Source organism: Pocillopora verrucosa, chromosome 6 (assembly GCF_036669915.1).
Source record: "Pocillopora verrucosa isolate sample1 chromosome 6, ASM3666991v2, whole genome shotgun sequence".
NCBI lineage: Eukaryota > Metazoa > Cnidaria > Anthozoa > Scleractinia > Pocilloporidae > Pocillopora > Pocillopora verrucosa.
The window spans coordinates 4,511,739-4,537,715 of record NC_089317.1 but is presented as its reverse complement, the minus strand read 5'-3'; the positions used below and the strand labels follow the sequence as shown (position 1 = coordinate 4,537,715).

Genomic DNA, 25,977 nt, shown 5'->3' with positions numbered 1-25,977 from the left:
GAGATTTTACCTTTGATAGCCTTTAAAACCCCCTAATAACTTGAAACATTACACTCACTCAGGCCTTTTTATTTCTTTCTTATTTGACCCGTGATAACCTTAACTATATTTGCTGATTCGCGGCGAGTCAAAACAAAATACAATGTAAGTCCAAAGAAATAATTATAAATTCTGTTAAGATACAGTGAAGTTCACTCCAATTTTAACTCAGATCCCATACCAGGAGCTGAATTGACCCGTCTTGAAATGTGAAGTTCTTCCAGGTCAGTCAGGTCCTCTGTCTGTGGAAGGTGGAATAAGCAAGACAAGTGTAATCAGAGGCTGTGGTTGTCAGAGAAACGGCTAACTCCGCCATTCTCTGTGCGTCCGATTTTCTTGCTTGTTCCCAGTAGCAGGACATGGGGGCTGCTTAACTCACTGTTAACCGCGACAGGAATCAATGGCAGGCGTTCTCTAACCGAGGTCTTATGTGCATAGACGTACAAAGAGGACCAATTTACAGGCTCTTGGTACTTTCCGATAAAAGTAGCATGCTCGAAAAAGTTCCGCACGGTTTGAAGAGCTACGTTAGTCGCGGTTTGGGGAGATTTTAAAACTTGACCTAAAAATTTTAGTTTCAATTGCGATAGTCGCATTTCCCTTTTCATTTTTTCTATCGTGCCCATCCTGGATAAGGATAAAGAATGGTGTTTTCTTCTACCTACGACGTTGTAGAAGAGTTGCTTTGAACTTTTATTTTACCGTCGAGTCTTATTTAAAACTTAATACATATCAACATCTATTTCATGTTTCCTTCAATCTTCTCCTTTAGCAAAGTGCGCAAACGGCTCAATCTCGAGCCATCACGAGGTTAGAAAAAATGAATAAACACTGCCATGCATCTATCTCACGACAAAATGACTTGTACCAAGTCCTCAGAGAGTAAATAATTCAAAGGTTAACACGTGTCAATCTATGTTAAATGCTTTTTTTATCTTCCTCTCTTGCAAAGTGTGCAAACGGTACAATTTCCTGGTGACGGGTTACATTCATGCAGTAAGTCTGTGATTTTCTCGTGTATAATTGTGGATCCTTCTTGAATTTCCTAAGTAAGCTGTGATTTGCGAATCGCTCGGGGACATCTCTTTTTACATCTTTAATAAATTCTCTCCAGGCTTTGTTTATTCCCGCAAGAGACCTCGGGTATGGGCGATGCAGAGGATTGTAGACTGTTACAGGAAAGAACAACAACGCTTGCCCACGAAACTTTATCTCCACGACAGAACAAAGATATTTATCTGTGAACCACCAATTAACTTGTTCAAACCGTGTATCCAGCGGAAATATGTGGACGACCGCTTTTGCATGAAAGGCATTAATAACAGGATCGAAAAAAATGATCGGACTTGCAACCCAAGTGTGATTTACAAAGTTCTTATTGCAAATCTTCCAGTTTAGTTGGATTAAAGATTTCGCTGGATTGTTCGAATAGTCCATTACACCAACTGCAGGCTCGTAATCCAGAAGCCAGTTTTGGAAAGCTTGGATTGGACTGAGTTGTCTCATTGCTGGAGTTGCTTTTTCGTTAAATTTCAGGGAGATGTCATCGTCAAGAAATATGTAATACAAGTAATAGGTGTTTCTCTCTAAAGCGTGGAAGAAAAGCCTGTTACGACCGGATCCCCAAGTGGTTGTGTTGTCAAACAAGTAGGTGAAGTGAGCTGGGCGATATTCTCGGCACTCTGCTTTATAACTTAAAACAACAACGTCACAGCCACATTTTGAACGGTTGTCTAAGTCCAGATTTCGTGTGACATTCGTTCGAAGACATCTTTCGGTTTGTGTAAGATACAGAAATAATTCTTTCGTCGCTTTCACCTGGTTTGGGCTTTTAGCAGAGTCAAATTTCCACGTGGTAAAGATTAACGTAACCAGCATTAACGTAGCAAAAAAGAAAAGAAACTTCCACGTCGCTTGAATCTCGTTAAGAGGCATGTCTGACCTGTCTGAGTGGCTAAAGAGTGCCTTGTTTAAATTTGACACTGTGTAATCTAACGAAAAATTGTTAGTTGGAAAATCGCGCCGCTATGGCTACATATCGTGATTGAAAAACCTTTCACTCTTTTCTTTGTCTTAAGTTTTGTTTTTTCTTCATTTTTTCTTTTATGTTTTCCAAATTTAAATCATGGATCTCCACAAAATATTAATAAATCTCAGGTGGAAGCTTCATAAACATTGTTAATGAAAACAGAAAATTTCAATTTGAACTATCTATCTTGGATAAAGATAAAGAATGGATTTTTCTCTGCTAAAGAGGTTAGAGTATGGATTTAAGCTTTTATTTTATGCCAAAATGTCTTTCACCTCAACAAATTTGGGATCAATATCAGTATCTGGGCAACTGCCCACCTACCCCTCCCCTAACCCAACATTAACCCTAAGTTGTTATCAATAGACTGTTGTTCGTTTAGGGGAGGGGTAGGTGGGCAGTTGCCCAGATACTGATATTGATCCCAAATTTGAAACTTCATAGCCATATAAAATTTTTTTTCTGATCTTCTTTCGCAAAATATGCAAATAATACATTTTCACGGTACGGGTTACATTCATTCAATAAATCTGTGATTTTCTCGTGAATGATTGTGGATCCTTCTTGAATTTCCTTAGTTTGCTATTATTAGCGAAAAGATCAAGTTCGTCTAATTTCATAACTTAAGTGGATGCTCTCCAGCTGAGCTTCCCTTTTTCCTGCACATGGCATTGGATATGGGTGATGCAGCGAATTAAGGACTGTCGTAGGAAACAATAGCAATGCTTACCTGTGGCTGTGGTTGTCAGGGAAACGCCTGAATCCCGCCATTCTTTGCACACGGTCTTTTGCGCATTTTTACGTACTTCAAATACTTCAATGGAATCGGTAGTTTAAAAATTAATTTGTAACGTAATATTGTCAATCAGAACTGTTAGACCAGCTAGCGGTGAAAAACAATGTAACTTTTGGCTATAAATATTAAATGTCTTAATCCACAAATATTTCCTCGTCATCATCAATGTTAACAAGATGGTAACTGAACATGACTGGCTTTTGAATTAGGTCACGTGGTGAGTCCAAGAAACAAAATGGACGTTTTCAATACAAACACAACAGCTCATTATTTGATCACGTTGTCCATGATTCGTTTGCAGTAGTTCGTGGGAAATTTACACACTTCTGAAGGTGTCTTACGAAGTGGCCAGGCATAGTGGATTCAGGTAAATAACGTTTGATAAAGCTGGAAAGTCACGGTGTTTTAAGAGGATGTAATTCTTTTAATAAAGTGAAAAATAAAATGGCAGATCAACAGGAATCCCGTAATTAAATTAAGTAATTAAAGTCTCAAGTTTCCCTTTTCCTCAACTTTGTTTCCTTTATATATGTCAAATTTCTATGAAAAGTTCAACTCATTCTTATGTGTTACCAATTCAAAATTTTGCGCGGGAAATTGGCGCGCGGGTGGCCAACATAAAGCCATTTGCGCATGCCTTTAGCCTGACTACTGTGTTCACTGTGCTAAGTAATCGCAGCAGCTATCATGATTAAAATTTGCTGATTTTTCACTCTGGCGCACTTTATGTATTACGCAGCTTAAGCGAGCCTGATGAAAAACATTTACATCCAGCATTGGCAGCGACCATGGCCGTGTCCCACCAATAGTGTCAGATAAATTATGCTCGAAAACTTGAGCACTATGCTTGGATTCATGCCGAAAATTATTCTTATTTTTTTCATCACCGAGATCATGCAATAATTCAAATTAATATCTTTTAAAACCCTCTCAACCTACCCTTCCCCTCGCTGCTAGCAGGTAAAACTTGCCAGGAATAAATAGGCATACTAAAGTTCAAAATACAACATTTTATTGGATCAAATTCTTAAAGTGCTAGTAAGAAAGATCACTGTTGACGTTTCTCAGGCTCTTGTTGTACTGCAACATTAAGGGAATTTTTAAGAAGTCTAGTCATTACGCCGGCATCATGCTCGATGCTCTGAAAAATAGCATTAAGCCCAAATTAAGCCGGCATAACTCATCTGACCTTGGTGAACATCCTTCAGTCAATTAGGTTTTAGTAGTTGCTATTTTATTGTCTTTTTCACAGGCTCTTATGATTGTTTCCTTTTATCGTTCAGATGGGTTTTTCCGTTTGGTATAATCCCTAAAGGAAATATATCCTTAATAAAGCAATGGCTTTGTGGACTTAATTTCTTTCAAATCACTAATGACGCAAGCAGGTTTGTATATAACGTCATGAAATATACTGACCCTGTAATTAATATTAAATTTAGATAATGTGGTCATTTTTTATTTTTTCCGCCTAATAGAACCTTTTCCTACGAATGCGACTACCCTTAGCAGGCTGTTGTTTTTCCAAGTGTGCATATGGAATGATTTCTTGGTGGCGAGTTATATTCATGCAGTAGGTCCACGATCTCCTCACATAAAGTGTAGGATTTTTTCTAAAATTCTTAAATAAACGATGGTTTTTGTAGTGATCAGGTGCTTGTTTTTGAATGCGTTTGATAAATTTTTTCCAAGTTATGATTGTTCCAAAAAAAGATCTCGGATAAGGCCGATGGAGGCCATTTTCCACTGTGAGTGGAAAGTACAGCAGTGCTTGTCCGCGAAATTTCATCTCCACAGCTGAAGCTAAATACTTGTCAGTTAGCCACCAGTTTTTCTTTTCATATCGTGTATCCAGCGGATATATGTGGCCGACTGCTTTAGCATGGATAGCATTAAAGAGAGGATCGAAAAAGATTGTTGGATTGGCCACCGTTCTGTTTTTGGCCTGAAGCCTTCCACAAACATTTCTTTTCCTTAAGTGCACGAGTTTCCCTTCGTTGCGGCCCTCATAATCGACTAATCCGACAGCAGGCGCGTAATCAAGAAGCCAGTTTTGGAAAACTTGGATTGGACTGAGTTTTTTCATGGCAGGTGTAGCTTGGCGATTGAACCTCAATGAAATGTCGTCGTCAAGAAAAATGTAATAGATGTAATTTATAATTCTCTTTGTCGCGTGGAAAAAAAGCTTGTTTCGGCCGGTACCCCAAGTGGTTCTGTTGTCAAACAAGTAGGTGAAGTGACGCGGTCTTGGTTCTTTACATTCTTCTCTATAACTTAGCACAAGAACATCACAGCGACATTTCGAACGGTTGTACAATTCCAGGCTGTGAGAAAGATTTGATCGAAGACATTTCTCAGTCTGTGTGAGATATACGAATTGAGGAGAAAGTAGTCTTTCTGTTGCTTCTGTGGTTTCTGAATTGTTGTCAATTCTGTTGGTCTCTTTCTCTACTATTCCTGTTGAAAGGTTTATTTGTTGTCCAATATTAACGAGTGAATCTTCTTTTGTACTTTTGCTTTCAGATTCTTTTGCTTCTGCTGTTTTTAAAACACTTTCAGTCATGTAATTTCTGTGGTTGATATCCTCTATTTCTGCCATCGTCAGCTCTATCTGCTTTCCAGGGGAGCTCTCAAAGTACAGATCGAAATCGCCAGGCTTGTTTTCGTTGCTTGTCGTCAGCAACGCGGAAGCCGTGAATAGAGCAAGGAAGCAAAAAGCTCCCATTTTCTTTAGGGTTCTTCTCTTGGACGCTATCATCTTTCACCTGTAAACACTGGCTTCCTGTCTTCTTGACCCTCAGAAATTGCCACTGTTTTCGTAGATCAAGCTCGTTAAATAACATGAAATAAGGTTGTTTTCTCCAATCAGATATCGGCAAAATATTGTGAATTATATGTTAAATCAAATTAGACCGAGATGTATACTTCTTTGTTGATATAAAAAGATACCTTTACAAAGCAGAAGTTCTATATCTCATGACACAACTGACTGCTTTTGCACACAAATAAACAATAGCCTCCAGCTTTGGTTGAAACCACAAAGTGGCGCCTTTTACGTAAAGGAAATTACAAAGTACTTCCCTTTTGGCAATTTTCCAACACTTTTGAAGACTGAAGTGAACTGTAATGTGTAGATTTTGACTGAAAAACAAGCAAGGATAATGTTACATCTTTGTGGTAGTCACAAACAACTGCAACCGTTCCTTTCAGGACGGCGTGTTGATTTCCCACAACTCTTGCAAACACAAATTTCTCAGGGGAGGTGAAAGATAATGAGTGTTTGACGTCAGATGACCCAAAGGACTGTTCTGTTTACAAAAAATGCATTTAATAATTATTTCCTGTTTAGACATTTGGCCGTCAATTTATCTGACTTTAATAAACGTTGTCTTGAAACATCATTTCGGTTTACTTTCAGAGCTCTGGCAAACGCTTTTAAGATTTGAAAAATAATCAATTGAAGCTATTGAAGCTAGGTATTTCACTCGAAATTGGAAGGATATAACAAAGGTTTAAAGACAACATGAGATAACCCCAAGGAACTATGGACAAAAAAGATTGTTTTTGAGGTTTTGCCTAATCCTTTCACTAGAGTGACCAGGATCTAATTTCTCCTCACTGCGTCACTTCCAAACCAGGCTTTGAGGTCACAAGAATAAGGAAATGATCACCAATTCGAAAGATGCTTTTGATTGTTCAACAGATTCTCTTTGCCGACATCGTATATTGGAAATGTATTACGAACAGCATGAAGAGTATGCAGACTGATGTTAGGGCCTAAAGGAAGAAATAAAAAGATCTATGTATCGACAAAATCATCATACAAACAAAGATTATTTTATTCTTAGTTAGATTGTTATCATCTTCATATTTTCATTTTCAGATACTAAACTGTTGTGGTAAACCCCTCAACTCCAAGAAATAGTAATAATATAATTTCAACCTATTATTACAGATATTAACAATTGTTACACGAATGTCCACCGGAAGGAAAGTGAATGTATTTATCTTATTAAACGTGCTGGTGAGTAATATCGCTGAGTATTTTTAAGAGTTATGACGTATTTTCACCACTTTGCGGGCTCGTAAAAATACAAACAACGAAATAAAAACCCTAAAAACGTCTCTTAAGTTGTTATGATGAAACTGCTTTATTTCATATGCACTTCTTATCAAACAGGTTTTTCTCAGCACAAAATAACCATTTTTCTAAATAAACATACTATGTATATGAAACAATAACCTACGCGAAAACATACTCGGTTATTTTAACATGGGATATTTGTACTTGATTCACGCGTTATGTACACATAATACAATTAGATAATGTCGAATGATTCTTAGGAGGAAGTTGAAGTATGGTTCGATGTTATTCACTTAGTTCATACTTGTTTTGGAATCTTTTCTTCGGTGACTGTTTGTTTTATTTCCTTCTTCAAAAATAGCAAAAGATCACACGGAATCCATTTCTAAAATAATAGTTTATCAATATTGTGATTACCTGTAGAGTCAGATAAATTATGAAGGCATAATTTTGGATATAATGTTATAGACAGAGCATCGAGCAGGATGTATTGTCGGCGTAATTTCCATGATATTACAGTAGAACGAGAGACAAATTCTGTAGCTTGAGTAATATCTTCAGAGAGTCTGCTTTACTTGCTTGCACTTTTGGAATTCGATCGATTAAAATGTTGTGTTTTGAACTTTGGTCTTCAACCTTTTATTCGATTCCCAGCAAGTTTTATCTGTAGATGGTAGAATTGGGAGAGAAAGTTTGAGGGTTCTTAAAAGCTATTATTTAAAATTATCAAATTAAGCATAATGAAAAGGTTGTGAGCATAATTTTCGGCATAAAGCCAAGTTTTCAGGGATGACGCTCAGGAGAACAATGCTCAAATTTACCAGCATAATTTATCTGATCGTTGTCTCCTGGCGTTGCGAAATAATAGAAATTGTGATGTAATTCTTGACCAGTATATTAACAGTCAACTGAGCAATTACACTGAATTACTTTGGTCCTTATAAAATGCTATATTTAAAATCTCGCCGCAGTGAAATTTTGAACTTGGTTGAAGTAAATTAGATTTCAATTTTACTATATAGCATCAATACCGCAGCTTATTAAAGGCTGAGCCCAGCGCGTGTTGTGCGTAAAACAAATTAACAACGACAGGCAGACCACAGACAAAACAAATGAAAGAAAACAAAAACGAACAACCAAACCACAAATATTACAAAAAAGGAACAACAAAAACAAAAATGAGGCAAAAAGTAAAAACAAACAAACTGCTGTCATGCGTGCACTGCGTAGTTACGTAATATTATTTCATGGCAAGGTACTCTTGAGGGAAATCCGAGCGTTCTGATCAATTCTTCTTTGGTTGGAACGTTTCCGAGGAAATGGCCATAAAGCCGTTTATGTTGTTCGCGAAAGCCGGCAAATTAAAAATAAACAAGGTAATTTAGTATTATCAACTGAGTTGATTACGTAAATTGACCACCGTAAAGAGTTTCAAAGCTGACGTTTTGAGCGTTAGCCCGTCGTCAGAGTGAATGTTTTACGTAATCAATTGATTAGATAATACTAAATCACCCTGTTATACTCTCCCACCGACGCAGCACCACAGTTTCTTTAGAAACTTACCCCCTCATATAATTATCTTGTTAGGACATAGCTTATTCGAGCCCTGCTGAGGGATATTGGCCGTAGAAACTACCACAAAATCAGGCCAATATTCTTTAGTACGGCTCTCACACTCGGTTGATAAATTAAGATTGATAGACTGAAATAGTTTCGATGACTTCTAGATATGCTAAGCTCTTCTGAGATTTCGGCATCATCTATAGATCAATCGGCCGTCTAGATGGTTTTCTAGACTTTAACCTTTGCGTGCATTTTGATTCGTTCATACTTGAACTTTTAACTTTCAGATGAAATCTGTAATTCTCCTTACTGTCCATCATGCAATTCTTATAATGTTAGTTTTAGAGAATTTAATATTGGATCAAAGAATTATCCCCAAATTGATAATTTTCTTTATTCTCATCACTTATCTGCTTGAAATAGTACTAATATTGTAAGGAGAAATTCTTTCTTGGTCACTCTTGGGAGCTAAAGTGTTAAAAACACTATTTGCGGCATAATTTGCTGTAGCAGTGTCATGTAGTACTTGTCACTTCTCCCTGGTCAGTGCTAATCAGCGAACTGCAGGAACTCTGGTAAAAAAGACGCACGCACCCAGCTTCCCTGAACAAACGCTGCATGATCGGTGTATAGCTGCGCTCATATCTATTGGCCTGCGCCACGGCTTCCCCTGCCCGCAGTTTAGGGAGATGTTAGAAAGAGACATTATTAGCAACTAGCAGGCTTGGGCGATCGATGCAGTATAATCCCACAAAAAATTAAAATCGTGCCGAATTCGGTCTATGATACAAACCAGATTCCGTCCTCAACGCTAGTTTTGACCCTGTCGTACATTTTCTCTTTTGAGCAAACACCCTTGCCCTTTGTTAGAAAATTTCTTAAGAAACTGTGGCGCTGAATCGGAGGGGTATTATACAAGATGATTTAGTTATATCAATTGAGTTATCAATGTCAATTGGCCACCGAAACTTGCGCGAACAGGCGCTAGTCCTTTGTCGAAGCGCTTTTTGTTTGATTTTTTTTCGTAACCCTAGGGATGGAATAATAATGTAAGGTGATTATATTTAAAAAAAAGTCCGCACATAAAGTATATATATTTTCTTTTCTGCTTTAATTTTTGTTTTTTGGAAAAAACGCAAGGTACCTTTACAGCTTGTATACGCGTTCACAAGATCAAAGCCACGAGGCGTGAAAACGAACTTATTTACATTTCTCTCGTTTCGTTTCCTCTCTTCTGTATTTTTCTCTGGCTATGTACAAGAGCTCTGATATATCTTAGAAATCTACTCTCTCTTTGAAAAGGACCATAAAAAACCTACACTCTTACTTTTTTTAGAAATATATTTATAAAGAATATATATAAATTTAGTAGTTAGATTTATTATAGGGTGATTTTATAGTGGCAGTAGCCAAGTACAGTCTGGTTTTAATTTAACTGTTGCTAACATGAACAAGACCTCAAAAGATGTTGAAAACAAAGCGAAACACTTTTTCAGTTCCTATTAAAACTCGATGTAACGACTTTGAAAACAAGCATCTAGCAAAAACTTGGCCAAGATTTTGAGTTGAGCTTCTTCAATCGCAAACCTTTTTAATCCTCTCCCTTATTGATCAATTTTTTCCTTTCTTGGTTCATTATTAGAGACCTTTAGTTGTTTGGACGAGTTCGAATACATGCTGCAGATTTTTTATAGAGTTCGAGTGAAGATTGGGCGAATGAGAACCAGCGTTGGATATTTTGAAGGGAAAATGTAATGGCCGTCCACATGACAGCACGATTTTTGCAAAACAGACACATTAATCGTTTCACAGAATTCTAAAGAGAACTTATTGAATTGTTTTCGAATAGGAATAAGAATGCAATGTTTGTTTCTTATCAAGAGAACAGTTATACCTTAGGTATTTTGCTTAAAAGATGAATTAAAATCTGCAATGCACGTATTCGAAAGCGCCAAAAAAAATCAGTTTTCTTTTTAAAGCGAGATTATAGAATATCTTCCCACATTCTGAGTATCAGCTTGGACAAGTGGTTCTGTGTTCCCAAGAGACTCCGTCGGCGATCCATTCTCTAACGGGGGCAACATGCCACATATTTGCGCGCGTTTATACGAGGATGTTCGAAAGACCTGTTTGTGAGGATTTTGTTTATACGAGGGTGTGCGCCGTAATGGGTTGTGTCTCGCATCGATATGCAGCTGTTGAAGTTGATGATGCAAAGGCTGAAAATACGGGGCCTGTTTTTCCTGTTTAAAACTAGTTTTTTGTTCGGCGACAGGCTCCATTCTTCCATCAGTTCTGTCTTGTTCGTTGTTTGCCATAAGTTCCTCATAATGTTTTTGTAATTCCTCACGCATTTGATCATAATTTTGTTTGTACTCGGCGTGAACTGCCTGCTGATCTGTAAGCTCGGAGGGCGATAGCGATTTTTGGTATTGTTCTTGAAGTCTTTGATGCTCTAATTGCAGTTTTTTAATTCGGTTTTGTGTTGACGTTATCCTTAAGTTTTGTTGAAAAGCAATTGCCACAGCATTCCCATCCGACGCACGCCTCCCGAGCGGCACGTGGAAATTCGACCTGGGATCGTGCAAATGCAGTCCTGAGCCTCGATGTGAAACAAACGGTGAGGCGGACGACGTAGAAGTATTACCAGGCCCGCAATGCGAGACGACAATAGCTGGTTTCATTTGAAACGTTGGGATAATACCTTCCTCAAGCACTTCTTCCGAAGCACCGCGGGCAAGGAGAGGGTGATACGGCGGAACTATCAGTGGTTGTTTCGGCATCGTATGAACCGTATGTCGCCTGGGTTTAAGGCTTTTGTCATCGACGTCTTCACTTTCCATTTTTTCTATAACCGCAGATTCAATGTCTGAGTCCATTTCTCTGTTAACACTATTGTCTAGCGATAATGAAGGTCCTATCATTTGCCGCGGTGAAATCGAGCGCGCTTTGAGTCCAGGTTCGCGAAGCGGTGAGAGTTCCTTGACACACTCCGTAGCGATTTCCCGCCTTATTTCAGGTGGCGTTGGAATGCGCTCGTGAAGTTCATTAATAGCGTATTGCAGAGGAATATAAGGTCTCGCAGGTTGTGCCGGGACGGTCCGTTGAGCGGCGCGAGTTGGCACTACCACAACATTGTTCTTACTCCCCCTTACAACAGCAGCCTCCGCAATCCCACTTGGCCGACGGAGTCTGGTCTCTAACTGGGTTTGCAGAGGGTAACTGGCTCTGTGTTGACGTAATCGATCCACCAATAAGTAATAAATAGCTGTATGGTGGTCATATGCGTTTTCAGCCAGAGCCTGGTAACAAAGAAAACAGACGCATTAAGCCTACATGTACATAGCACTTGACAAACAACATGAATACTGCTACCCTTGGTCTCCTCGTTCCTCCTCATAGGTTTACTATGAATTCTAAGCTGAGAAAAGTACTGGCAACTGCAAGATATTGACTCAAGTAATTCCTAAAGTCTTAACCCTTTACACCCTAACATCAGAATTGATAATCTCCATACTGTTCTTTATACGTTTTTTGAAGTGCTAACAAGGAGAATTTGCTTAACAGTCATTGGTGATCATTTCCTTTATTCTCATAACCTCAATATGGTAATCAGGGATGATACCGAAAGGAGAAATTAGATGCTAGTCACTCTAAGTGATCAAAGGGTCGAGTATTCAAGATAAACTACTTTAAAACAACAAGAAAGAAGGTTAGGGGAGGGGTAAATGTGCAGTTACCCAGATACTAAAATCTTTTAAAAATTTAATGTGAAAATATCGTTCAGAGAAATACCGAAATTATTTTCCCCTGATGAATTGTGGCACGCGGGCAGTAGGAAAGTCAATGTTAAAAGAGAACTTATAACGCCAGATGTTTTTAATTTTCTGCTTACCTTTTTCGTTCTTTCTATGTCGATGCCGAGCCCCTGCATAAGCTCAAGCGCTTGTTCATTGTACTCGTCCAGTATCTTCTCTCCTTCAAAATTAACCTCGTCATTGTCAGCTAAAATGGTTTTCACAGCAGGGTCGGCTTGCATCCATTTGTGTTTTTTAATCTGTTCGACTGTATATCTTTGGTTGGGATCTTTGACGAGCATGTGACGGATCAAGTGCTCACATTCTGTGGAAGAAATACAGGTACAATTTAAGTTCAGAGATGCGAAAACAAATGACTTCCGACGAAAATGCACGAAAATCTTCGTGACAATCGAAGTATACCCGTCAGTGAACGAGTTTACTGCTGACAAAAAGACCAGGGGCTCAAACTAAACTCCACTAGTTTTCAAAATGGCGACGGGCTCATAGTTACCGGTTTTTTGTTTTTTTTTTCCGTATTCAATCCTCTTTACGAAACAAATGAGGTATGTGAAATTCCTTAACCTTTCCTTTTCTTTTCTTTTGTCATTTCTTAGTTAGCGCAATCCGCAGTTGTATTGTATTACGTGAATAACCTTATCTCTCTCTTATCTTTCCGCGTTTGGGAATTTATCGAAAATGAAAACGAAACTTTATTCAATTACAGTCTCATACCAGTGGACATGAAGAATGGAATGCGAAACCTTCCTTCCAGTACTCTGTCTCTCAGAGCTGGCAAAGTTCCACCATCAAATGGTAAAGCACGGCAAATAAGTACATACAAAACAACTCCCAAACTCTGAAAAGTAACAAATGAAGAAAGGAGGTAAGTTTCTAAAGAAAGTATGTTGCTACGTCGGGAGAAGAGTATAACAAGATAGTGTGGTTTTATCGACTGATTTAATAATGTTAATTGGCCTCCGTAAAGAGAGCTAAGGATCGAAACGTCAGATTTCCTTCCTGGGCCGATCTACATTACCAATACAGTTAATAAAACTAAAGTATATGAAAATTAGTGGTTGAACTCACAAAAGACACTGGATAAAAAGCAAAAAAGAGAAGTTTACTTCAGGTCTGCAGAAAATGTGTCATGTAAAACCTACCCAAATGTCCAACTGAGGCCCATGGTAGAGTTTCCCTTCAAAAACTTCTGGAGCAGCATAAGGAGGGCTGCCACACCATGTGTTCAGTGGACTTCCAGGTGTGTAGTAGTTACCAAAACCAAAGTCTGTCAAAAGAAACCACAATTAGCTACAATTTCTTAACACATTAGCACGATTTTATGACCTCATTAACTGCAATTTCATAAAAAACCTTACAAAATGGCTTATTCGATGAATTTAAGACTACCTTATCCATAGCATCAAATCAAATTACTACATATGGAGAATCAGGTCATTCTCCTTTTTGGACTAAAATTTGAATGTATGTATGCATTTAGGTCAAGATTTTTCTGTTACTATAGATTGTGCAGTGCGAATTTGGAACAGAAATTTTAACTGGAAAATCATTGACCTACTTTAATAGACTAGGGCAGTTGCTATTTTTGCGCAAGTGAATGGAAATTGATAAAAATAATATCCCAACATTGCGTGAACTCCAGGAAGTGACGTGCATAGAGATGTCAAGACCAGAGTTTATGCGGTACCGGTATATTTCTGCTAAGTCTGTTTGCAAAGTATGACAAATGTCAGGAAATAGGGATTGTTAACAGTTAAGATAAAAAACAGTGTGTATATTAAAAACGATATCCCAACATTGCGTGAACTCCAGGAAGTGACGTGTATAGAGATGTTATGACCAGAGTTCAAGCAGTACCGGTATATTTCCGCCAAGTCTATTTGCAAAGCATGACAAATGTCAGGAAATAAGGATTGTTAGCAATTTAAAAATCTTTGGTCACAGGCCAAGAAGCAACGCATTCAATTATATTTCACTCAGCCATGATTGAAGGCTCCTTGAGCAACAACCATAAAAATACAAAACACAAAACTTGACTTAAATACAAGCTTTTCCCATAACAGCAACAAACTCCCCTCTCTTACCTGCTATTTTTATGTTGAAGCTTTGGTCGAGAAGGAGATTCTCAGCCTGTAGTAAAAATAAAAAGTAAACATTTAATATTTTTCTTATAGTGTACCTATAAGTACTAAAACACGCATAAACTGCAAAATTCAAACTATGGACAACACCCAAAACATAAAGTTCTTGTATATTATGGTTCGTAAACATTTACATGTAAAAAAATACATCATAAAACACGTTTTTAAACAAACAAGAAATTCAAAATTGTGGTACTACAGTAAAATAAAGTGGTTTCACCCTTTTTTGTATAAGAAACAGCATTCTGAGGCACAGTTTTGTTCCGCATTACATCGAAGAATTGAGAGCAACTTAAATGTATTTGGGTAAATTCTAATTGCATATAAATGATATGGTTCTTAAAACCTGGCCTCTCCAATCAAGGGTTTCTTAGAGTTCAAAAGTAATATTTCATGAGTGGATAAGTTTTGCCTTAGAGTTCAAAGTGTCTGTTTGTGGAAAAGAAATCTAAGATTGTATAAAGATGACAGATGTGTTTCTGATGAGGGGTACAGAATAAATATTCAAATAAGCAACTCAGATAAAACCAGATTGCATTTCAAATTCAAAAGGCAGTTTTTTCCTTAACACAATAGAACAAAAGCTGCGCTGTTGAACAGAACAGACTGACATAACTTGGATGCAACACAAAATCAGTTTTCTCCAGAGATTTCTTGATGGTCAGCCATGAACAAAGTAGTTGGCAAAGGTTAAAATTTATTCCATATCAAAACAGACTATTTGTCGGGCTTAAGAAAGGAGTAACCGCTGATAATGCCAGCTGCTAGCAGTTCTGAAAAACACTGCCTATGACATCACTGTTTTTGCAAATAACTAGTAAATATAAAAATCAGAAAGTTAAAAAATGTTCATTATCATTATTGTAATGCTTTAATTTCTAAAATAAAAAAAAACTCACCTTTAAGTCTCGATGAACAACATGTCTCTTGTGACAGTACTCAACAGCACTCAAAATCTGTGCAAACTTCCTACGTGCTTCTTTTTCAGGAAGAGCACCATTGGACAGGTAATCTATAAAAGAAAATATCCAGGTTCATTACTTGCCCTACCCAAGGTGTTAATTAAGACTGTCTGAAACCATTTTTCAAAACAAACAAAATTGGAAAGCAGCATCCGGCTTCTATAACAATGCAGGGTATTGTTTTCGAAAGTGATGCAACTTTTAGTTTTCAAGATTAAGAGCCAGCGAAATTGTTACCCAGGGCAGTTAAATAATACAGTTAGTGTGAGGCACAAACATCTAGCATGATAATAGCCATTCATTTTTTTGCTCTGACATATACATGTAAATTCTATTCACATGTAATGTAATTAGTCAACATTTTCCATGGAGCTCCTCATCAACTGTGACAAGGAAAGGTAGTTCAAACAGAGTGAGAGAGGAAAGAACAAAGAATGCCATAATACTGTCTCTGTGTTTCAAAGCTAACTACCAAATTCAACATCTTCTGAAACAACATTTCTCTTTTTTTTATATATAAGTGGTTAATTTGCCCCGTTTCTGCAAATTATTGCACTGTAGATGCAATGTACATCCCAATTTATACATAACATTTGATTCTGCCGGTTGAAAATGTCATTAAAACAATTTTCTGTTTCCAGTTGATTACATGTTTGTTTCTCTAAGTGAAAGACCTCTCGTTGAGATAAATCCAAAAATTTCGATTAACAGTTTTATAATATGAAAGGAACAGCACACCTGGATCGGTTTATTTGGCAGACATACACGAACAATTACTGATATCCAGCTGGGATATCACTGGTAGTTTTTTTATGAGCTTAAAAACAACATTTTAATCTTTTAATCACGTAAATGTCAGTAAAACCTTGCTAAGTCATACAGGTATTTCTTTCAAATGATCTTAAGACTGAGCACAAAACCTTTCCCATGTTCGAGTCGTTTTTATAATATTCTTGCGAAAACGAAACCGATTATCTATTAGTTCCAATCTAATCTCATGAACTTTATCGATGAAAAAGTTCAATACATCAGAGGGTCATGCTATTGAAATACATCTCGATTCGAAATAACAACTTGGAGACATTAAACTCACTTGAGTAGCCCATCTTCGCGACGTACAACATACATCATTGTATCAATTTATGTTACGAAGACCCTACTTCTCGCATTTGAATAACACGTCCGAAATGCCCAGAACGTCGGAGATTATAAGGATTTTCTCAATGAAAAGACCTTTTGCCCGAGTAATCAATGGTTGTTTTGTTATAAACGGACTCACTTGTATCTTCTCGCATCACTGCACTAAACAAGCGCCATCGTAGATAAAAAAAACCCGACAAGGGAAATATCGTTCAGGCTAACTAAGGCAAGGCAGCGTGAATTTATCGAATGTCAAATTGGATAAAGTTTCATGGTACACTATAATTTAAAACGTCACGCATACCAGAGTTGCTGAATATACTTGTATATTGATCAAATCCGCAGAAGGCAAACCGCGACTTTCGCAGGAATTTAAACATCTCAATGTTCGGAGAACGTTCACATTGCTCGAATTTACTTCTGAACTGATGAAAACTTAGCATAAATGATAAATAACCAAAAGAAGAGGAAGAAAAAAACGGCTGTAATCAACGCTCATGTCAGAATTGCAAATCACAAGCCATTCTAAATTAACATAAAGAGGTCTTTAAAGACACGGCTAGTACAACTATTACTTACTAAACATTTCTCCATTGCTGGCGTATTCTGTCACTAAATACAACATGCTCTTCGTTTCCATGACCTTAAGAGAAGGTAAAAGCAACAAACAGTAGATTTTATTTTGCACACTGACTTCTGATAATAACATTACATGAACGTGGTGAATTTATCATAAATGAGACCTAAACAATGCAAAAACGAAAGCTCTGAATGTATTCAAGCCCTGCTAAATAGGTCGCTACAACGATTCACCTTCAATTGGCTTACCTGATATAGTTTAACGATGTGTGGATGATTGAGAAGTTTCATTATTTCTATCTCTCTGTACACCTTCTTTAAGTTGGTTTCATCCAGTTGAGTCTTGTCGATGATCTTAATGGCGACCTAGCCGAGAGAAAGTGGAATTTTTTTCTGCTAATTTGAGAAAGCAAAATGACATGAATTCGCCATTCGCACGCACGCTAGATCGAACACGAGCAATAAATATATATTGTCGATCAGCTTTTACAACGCGAATTAAAACAGCTTTGATTCCCTTACCTGGCTTTTTGTTACGCGATGCCTCGCTAACTTCACCACCGCGAAGTTGCCTTTGCCGATGGTATTCTCTATGTCGTAAAATCCAACTTTAATGGCTCTTTTAGTCCGATCCGTCGCCATTTTAGGCCCTGCATCCGAAGAGATGCGCCTGCAGAGGCGAAATGAAAAGCCTTTGAGCGACAAAATTCACAAGGAAATGCGTTATTCATTTGACAAAGACATTTTGGCCAGTCCAGTCGGTGCATGCTTTTCACATGCAAGACGTAGCAATAACGTCATCAGACGTAATTGATGCGATGAACGCGTAAGGTTGCCATGGCAATAAGACGGGTCATCGAGCGCAAAGAAAGAATGACGTCAAAGTTCTTATGCATCAACAAAAGCGCCATTCGAAGTTTGATCTTGTCCGTTTTTCAGTGAGACTGACCGCACAATTCGGTTTAATTACAATCCTAATGGACAGCCCTTCTACTTTTCCTTAGAAAACCATCGAAACAAAGGCGGTTTGGTGTACGGAAATGTCACAATCGATCTCACATCAACGTGTCTGAGAGACAACATGCTATTCAAATAGTGGATAGTCGAGGTTCTATGAAAACAATCTGCGACATTTCCTTTCAAAACCGAGGAGTATTTGTGTTTACTTCCACGATCTAGGAAATTTTAAGGGTGAATCTGACATTTCCTCTCTTTCTAAAAATTACAACAGGATATAGTAAAGTGGAAAATTCGAGATCAAAGACAGGTCGTTTGACATGAAATGAGCTCAGAAAGCAGCCAGCTAGAGAGTAGGAAAGCTGACAGCTAAGTACGTTCGATATTCAAGACGGAAAATATGCAGGAGGCAGACATTTTTCCCAAACAGGAAAACTTAACAGCTAACGAAATTAACCTGAAGAGTTTTAAAACCACAGCTTGCCGATAAGTCTGAAGCTCGAAGCTTGTTTTGCTTTCCAATGGCAACTTGCCAGACGATTGAGTCTGTTTTGTAACGATAACCGGTTTACCGTCGTAAGGAACAATCCACGGGTCACTATAGTTGAGACGAGCGGGAAAGAAAAGCCACTTTTCGATAATGTGCAAATTTAAGAGAACCTAGTGAATCTCACGCAGTATCTTTTCTGCAAAGAAGGCAAAATTCGAACATCGATTGACTTGTGCTGTTTACGGCTTCTAACGTTTGCGACGCAACCCGGAGTGATTCGACAAAATCTATCGTAACTTTAAGGCTCACCTGAAATTTTCTCTCAGCCCAATCTTGGAAGTTTTGCGTTAAGCTCAATGTAATAAAAAGAAAAGCGTATTGGCCTGACACACTGGCAGATCTTCCACTGCAAGGTCAAAGCCGCTCCAATGTTTTGCATTTATAAAAGCTAAACCCGGGCAGTCACATCCGCAAGTAGTGTGACGTCACCACGAATATTCTGGCGTATTGTAGAAGCTCCCCTACGCGCGTGCGTTGTTGCTTACCTCGTACGAAAGGGGACGTGATGCAATTTCCAAAAGAAAAAAAGAAAAAAAAAATCTAAAATTGAAATTAAATTCTCTGTCTCGACAACAATCGTACAATCCGTACGTTCTGAAATGCAAAATTGGTTTTGGACGTGGAAGAATTTATTATTAATTTTTTGGTTGAAAAAAAAATTGTTGGTGAGTAATCATCGAAATTGTTGGAAACTTGGATAGTAAAGGGCAAATACTACACATCACTCTCAGCTGTGAGGATAGAGTGGAAAAACTAAAAATGAAAAAGTGATTTTATTTATGAAATTCTCTAGTTCGAAATGTTTTGTCACACAAGTCGACGATGGGCTTTTTAATCTCTAAGATTAATTATTTCGATCACCAAACGTTTAAAAAGTTGCATTTGATTTACTAATAAAGCGATTCACCTGCGCTGACGTTTCACGCTATGCGTAACATTTCAGCACAAACTAATGCCAACAGGAAAATTAATTTCACATGCACAGTTAGCTATACACAGTTTTTTGATAAACTACGTCCGCATCACTTTTCTTAATGCTCGCATCACTCATTTCTAACGAAACAACGATTTTCGTGGGCTTTATTCATGTTATCATAAATTAACCTTTGCTTTGATTCGCGCCACTTATTTCTTGCGACACAGCGATTTTGGTGTGCGTTATTTATAAACTAACGTTAGCTATTTTTAGTGACCCAGCTTGAAAGGAAGGTCAATCCATTTCAACACGGGTGACAGCGCACTCATTCAAATCACGCGTTGCATTTATGATCGTGCGCTGCGAACCTTGAATAACAGCCAGTGGCTACTTCTACATAACTTTCGCAAAATCTCGTTAGTAACTCTTGTTTCGTTGTCTCCTGAATTAGTTAGAATACGTGTTTGGTTTCGTTCCTTCAAGGCTGTTATGCATGATATCACCGGGATCAATTCGCATAACTCTAAGTTTGTGTCATGCTATATTTTTTATCTAAATGCATTTTAAAAGCGGAATTAATCCCAATTCACAACGTGAGGTACTTAACTGACAACCACGCAATTTTAGTCAGGTGCAATCGACTCCACCCAGGCATGATTTGCTGTAAATATTCATAACACGTTTTTGAACATGAATCCAATTGACCTTAAAGTTTGTCAAAAAACGATATGTCACCGCTTTTGTTGCGATATCTTTCAAATACAACCGTTTTCGACGATTTCATCTTCTTTTCTAGGCCCACTCGTTTCCCGGACTAAGTTTGCGCATATCCCTCTTTCGCCTCTTTTATGCCCAAACGAACTTGTACAGTTTCTACACGATTTCAAAATACTACTGATGTTTAAAATACTCAGCTAAAATACACTCACTCTAATAGTAAACATTTCTCATCCAAAAGAGAAAAATAATAATAATTGCAATGATTTCTGAGAATTTTGTTTCATTAAAGCTGAAAAGAATTTATGTTTGCGGGCATAGATAATTTTGGGCCCGATTCGCTGCTAAGCGAGGGTTGAATTCACGCTAAGAAGAGGATAGAAGATATAATTTATACCCATGAACATTAACTGTATTATTATCGATTTGGATGGTATTCAGCAGATAAAAACGGGAAAAGATGACAGCAAAACGGTCTGAACAAGCACGGAAAAATATGTCGCAAAACATGCCTGCAAATTATGCGGCAATGCCCGACAAAGTGTTAATAAGAAACGTTATGATCAGGCGAAGCTCCGTCATGCCTTCTTGATGTCGGACTTCATTCGACTTCTAAAAATAACATCCCTTTAGCACTGATGTTGAGTTATCGACCTTCGATGGCACAGAGCTAGAGAAGTTCTTCAAGCTGATTACTAAACATGCCCTAAAAAAAAATCAGTTTTAATTCTTAAATAAGGTCTGACTATACATGAACACTGACCAACCTTTAGAAGCCTGTGAACTCTGACCAACAATGTCGCGCCGTGAATTGGATAGAATTAGCAATTCATACCGGCCATAATAATACAGCTGGTACAGTACAGCCCTAGTCTAAAATGCGTCGTTGTTAATCTTTTTCCCTGATAGATCCACAAAGGAGCATTGTCTCATTTTAAAAATCTTCGATCACACGAGAAGTCGACACATGGGATTTTGTGATTTGGGAACAGGCATCGGAAATGGACGGGCGAGCGTTCAAACATTCAACTTCCGCAAGAGATCAGATCTCAATTTTTTGTGGTTTTGGAACTGGGGTTTTCACTTTTTTTCGATCAAAAGCAAATTTTATTGTACTAGAGGCGCTTAATTTATGCTGTCTTAAATTTGGCATAGTGATCAATATTCCTGAGAGATTATTTTTCAAAAATGGAGTTTCCCATTTAATATTGTCGTTTGATAAACAGGATGGGTGTAGTAGCCATTAAGAGTCCGTTATTTCTTCATGAACACATGATATATTATGAAAACAAGCACCTCCGTGATCCATTAAATAATTTCAGTCCAGCTGTTTTACGCCTTAGACTGGTAAATTGCACTGCTTTTTGTCTTAGTATACGTCTAAAAGAGTTATGATTGCGTAATTCTCTTGTAAGACACGATCCGTTGATTTTAAATTGCTATTTCGACACTTGCGTTCGTGGAGAACGATTCGAAATTACTGGCGCCCGCAGCGGATGTTTTTCTTTTTCTTCGCATCAGTAACCACGGACCGAGTCACACACGTTCACAATCTCACACGCGTCATCGTACTCTGGGAGAGTGGAACGAAAGCAATACGATGACTCGGCGAAACTTCCCGAATAATAAACGAACACAAACGATCACGAGTCGGCTTAATTTTACGACAATTGAAGCATTCGTGACGTATTTTAGTCACGCAGGCTACGGTAACCTCTATTCGAATAAATTTATCATTTTATTCGCAACTATAACTTAAATAGTGCAATCGGACACATAGCGGAAGCTTATTTCAACGACAGAAAGTACCTACTATCTTTTAAATTATTGAATAGGAGATAGGAAAGAAAAGGAAGTTGTTCTGATTATGCTGAATTGACTAATGCCTTCCGCTTGGTCACAACTTCCCAAAAATCTTAAACGAGACATGATTTTTCCAGGAAACAATTTAAGTTTCCGAAATAAGGCAATGTCTATTATAGAAGAATTGTCATATCATTCCTCGAACTTGTGCTGACAAGGGCAAAAACTTTGGTGTAAAAACTTCATACATAAACATCGATAGACTCATTTCACCTAAGGCAAAGTTATTATAATCCTTCTGGCCGGTTTTTATTTTTTATTTTTTATCAGGTTCATCGTTAATTCATAAATATACGATGAAGAGTATTTACAGTTTTGAATTTCGAAAACTTGCAAATCTAGTTTTTCGCGGTTACTATCGAGCGATTTTCAAAGAAAGAAACGCTACGATAATTTCTGCCTTTCCCTGAAAGAGGCAAATTCCCCGATAGCATCAAGATCCCTCGCTGAGTCGGTAAAATACTGATAAACACAACCTAGTATCGATTCTTTTTGAAATAATGGTAAATTTTCTTGTTCCGTGATAAACCTCATGTACTGAAATGTAACTCAATGCTTTGCGTTAGAAAGTATGACGTTTCCCCGGCTTTTTCTTTTCGTCTATTGGAGCTGATTACGGTATCTGAACTGCGTAACACCGTGAAAAAGTAAGCCATCTGACGTAAGGCTCTCCTACCCGATTTGAGTTCTTATTGGCTCTCAAAGAGCGTTCGCAGTTCTGTACAAGTTTCGTACGTGGGCCATTGACACACAGAGGATTTTATTCCTTGCAACGTTGCTGTAGAGACTGAAACAAACGCATTTCCATTGATCGAAAACAGGTGATAACAAAGATGTTGCAACAGCACCGTAGAATCGAAAAGCGCGCGAGGGTTTTGAAATTTTAATGTATTTTGAATAAATTTCTTTGCTTCCATGTTTACTTTCCTAATATACAGTTAAATATTGTGCGCTTTCATTTAAGATTTTTCCAGACTGTAAAAATGAAATTCAAACGTTATGCATTTAAGCAGTTCGCTGCGAATTCACTTACTGATTTCCAGAGAAATGATTTACGATTACTCGGGAAAGGATTACTGTCGCTATAACAATCACGGAAATAGTTTTCCCAATACGTCTAATGCAAATCCCTGATTTATTACATGGCCAAAGTGAAAAAAAAAATTGTCGTTTCATCATTTTAGTGCGGAAATTTTCTTGAAAAAGTTTGCAAATTTACAGAATGATGCATATCTTTCCTCAGAATTCACAACAATATAGAATAGAATGGTTTTCCCAGCCCGATAGTTCTTATATAAACATTTGCATACAGTTAAATTTTCTTTCATAATTTAGCAGAAGCGAGAGCACACGATTTACGTTCCTCGTTTTCTTTCGATAGTTTAGATGCTTTTGATCAAACTATAGAAAGGGTAGGGAATGTAACCTCGAAACCTACTGTACAAACCATCGATTTAGCGAAGTAGGAGATCATGATTCATCGACAAGATAAATTCAAACAAAATTCTAGACCTAATATCTCGCTTCTAACAGAGCTTACATGCCGTGGAATACCGAAGTTTTCGGAAACTGTTTTTTTACCTTGGTTTTGAAACTACATGTAGTATGTTTCAAATTCGTCGATTCGTTTTGTAAGGTAACTAAAATTTCCGCAATATGCAATAGCGAAGAGGAAACTGTATTTTCCTAAAGCTAACAAAAAACAACAAAAAAAAACATCGTTTACTTACAGGCATGCAGATGGACATATATCCATGAATTGAAATGTGTCGGCTACAACCATTCTTGCTTCAAACGCGAAACCGAATTTCGTTTTTGCTTTCAAAGCCGTCTATAACATTATGCAAGGTTGATGAATGTTCATCAAGAAAGGAATACTGTCATTACGGTTTACGTCATTCGGTACAAAGAGTGACGTCATGGATTGGTGAGTACGTCAAGTTAAAGAGAGAGTCAAATCATACTTTCCGCTGTAAAATTCGCCGACGTTGTAAAAAAACTTGCGCAAGATGTTGATTTGTGCCAAAGTAATTTTCAAAATGATATTATGCTATAAGTTTACAAATTTAATAGTAAAGATACATAGAGAAAACTCTCAGTTGTTACTTAGAGTTTGTAGAATAATGTGTAAATGAAAGTAGCCAGCAAGCGCCAAAATAAACTGTTTGATGGTTAAATCGATGTAAACTGAAGTCATTTTCTCTTCGTCTTAATATATTTCTGATTGTATATGTTTTTTTTTTTCCTTTTTCATCGCGGACAACTTCCCATAAATCTCCCGTGGTAATTTTAGGAGAAGTCTAAATTAAATGACAAAGAAAATGAAATTTTTAGCGTTCACGTTAGAAATCATCCGGCTTTATCTTTCTATTTCCGATGGCTTTTTTCCCCTTTTTCTTTGAATTTGGCTTATGAAAAAGCTTGTGTTTCGTCTAATCTCCCCGATATACTGAGCCCAACCAAAGCGAATGAACGAGTTATTGTCATCAGTGTTTACCAGAGAAAGTAATCTTGTTATGACTGGTAAGTGAGTTCGTTGCACTGAAATTCAAATCTGCAGCGCAGGAACCCACTAATAACATTTGAATGGTTTTAAATAGAATGGTTTTAAATTACACAACTCCAAAGAAAAATTTCCCTCGATATAGTGAGGGTTCCAGTTCTTATCTTTCTTGTAGTTTTGACTTAATTTTAGTATCAATCATCTTTTGTTAAGATGGCTGTTGACAATTTATAATCGGACTTTCTGTGCGCAGATTCTTGCAAATCGAACAAGGCCGGAAAAACACTTCAGTTTTGAAGGAGCCGGTTTTCATTACCGGAAAAGGAGACAATTATTTGAAACATTTTACGTAAAGGAACTTTGGATTCTCGGGAAAAACACTTATTTGTTAGGGAAGTGTAAACCTAATCCAGCTGTCTATCATTCACTGATCGGGAAAAGTTTATACTTTTCAAGCACGAAAACGTAAAAGTCACCGTCAAAAAATAGAAATTTTTTTGCTTCAAAAATCGAACTTTTGCTATCATGAAGCACAACATTTTAATCTTGCAGTGTGGTCTAATTTACAAGCTTAACTGAAGCAACATGCAGGGCTGACGTGAATAAGCACTGGATTTAAAATTAGGATAGCCTCCAGGAGCTTAAATATCCTACAGGATTTTGATAAAAGCAAATCGCGTCATAAACTCGTCATAAATGCCACGCAAAAGGTTTGCTATTATTTTTTATAAACAGGTCTTGCACATTCACACGGCTCAGCTTAAAAAGCCCGTGGCGTCTTTTAAAATCTATCCTTGCTTTTTTTCCTATCTGATTATTTGTTTAACTTTTCAACTGAACTAAGTAACGAAACAGGAATGTATTTGTACAAGCTGATTTGAAACTTGTGATAGTTCTGGAATCGAAACCTTCGTGAGTTCGTAAGAATTGACGTGTGTTTATACAAATCTCCACGTAGGATACTCAGGTATCCAATGGCTATGAATCTTTTTCGCTAAAAGGGAAATTTGTAGGCAAACTTGTACACGCTATTATCTTTACCGCGTCAAAACTAACCGTGGATTGCGAGGGCCGAATGATTTCTCAGCTAGACACTGTAACGAAAAAACTTAGTTCGAGTCATGAACGATGTCATTTCGATGCGTGTTTGAGCAACAGAAGCGCTCTCATCTCACTTGACCACTCGTTTTCTCCCTCTCTCTATACCCTTGGGAATACATTTTGACAGATACCAGTGATTGGCAGTGGTCTTCATCATCGCGCGTACGAGGGGAGATCAATTTTGGCCGCCCGCCTTCTAATTAATCCACGAAAAATTCAAAA

At 37.6% G+C, this 25,977-nt stretch overlaps 3 protein-coding genes across 5 annotated transcripts; all 3 read right to left on the bottom strand.

Moving 5' to 3' along the window:
* Nucleotides 1–957: 957 nt before the first annotated feature.
* On the bottom strand, nucleotides 958–1,974 carry LOC131780713 (uncharacterized). Its single transcript, XM_059097319.2, has one exon. The coding sequence runs from the start codon at nucleotides 1,972–1,974 to the stop codon at nucleotides 958–960; it is 1,017 nt and encodes a 338-aa protein (XP_058953302.2).
* Nucleotides 1,975–3,911: 1,937 nt separating this feature from the next.
* Nucleotides 3,912–5,737, bottom strand: LOC131780729 (uncharacterized). The gene has a single exon (XM_059097336.2). It carries the CDS (start codon nucleotides 5,617–5,619, stop codon nucleotides 4,333–4,335), a length of 1,287 nt encoding a protein of 428 aa, XP_058953319.2. The 5' UTR covers nucleotides 5,620–5,737; the 3' UTR covers nucleotides 3,912–4,332.
* A 3,863-nt stretch (nucleotides 5,738–9,600) lies between these two features.
* Nucleotides 9,601–24,016, bottom strand: LOC131780719 (serine/threonine-protein kinase SIK1). 3 transcript variants are annotated; one of them, XM_059097326.2, is made up of 10 exons: nucleotides 23,882–24,016; nucleotides 17,671–17,818; nucleotides 17,398–17,514; nucleotides 17,149–17,212; nucleotides 15,367–15,479; nucleotides 14,411–14,456; nucleotides 13,469–13,593; nucleotides 13,041–13,164; nucleotides 12,404–12,630; nucleotides 9,601–11,810 (listed from the first exon to the last, which is right to left on the bottom strand). In XM_059097326.2, the coding sequence occupies exons 1-10, from the start codon at nucleotides 23,932–23,934 to the stop codon at nucleotides 10,482–10,484; spliced, it is 2,346 nt and encodes a 781-aa protein (XP_058953309.2). In that variant the 5' UTR covers nucleotides 23,935–24,016; the 3' UTR covers nucleotides 9,601–10,481. The 3 variants fall into 3 exon arrangements, with proteins under 3 accessions (XP_058953309.2, XP_058953311.2, XP_058953310.2); XM_059097328.2 differs by lacking the exon at nucleotides 23,882–24,016 and adding an exon at nucleotides 21,056–21,197; XM_059097327.2 differs by lacking the exon at nucleotides 23,882–24,016 and adding an exon at nucleotides 18,905–19,046.
* Between the last annotated feature and the right edge of the window lie 1,961 nt (nucleotides 24,017–25,977).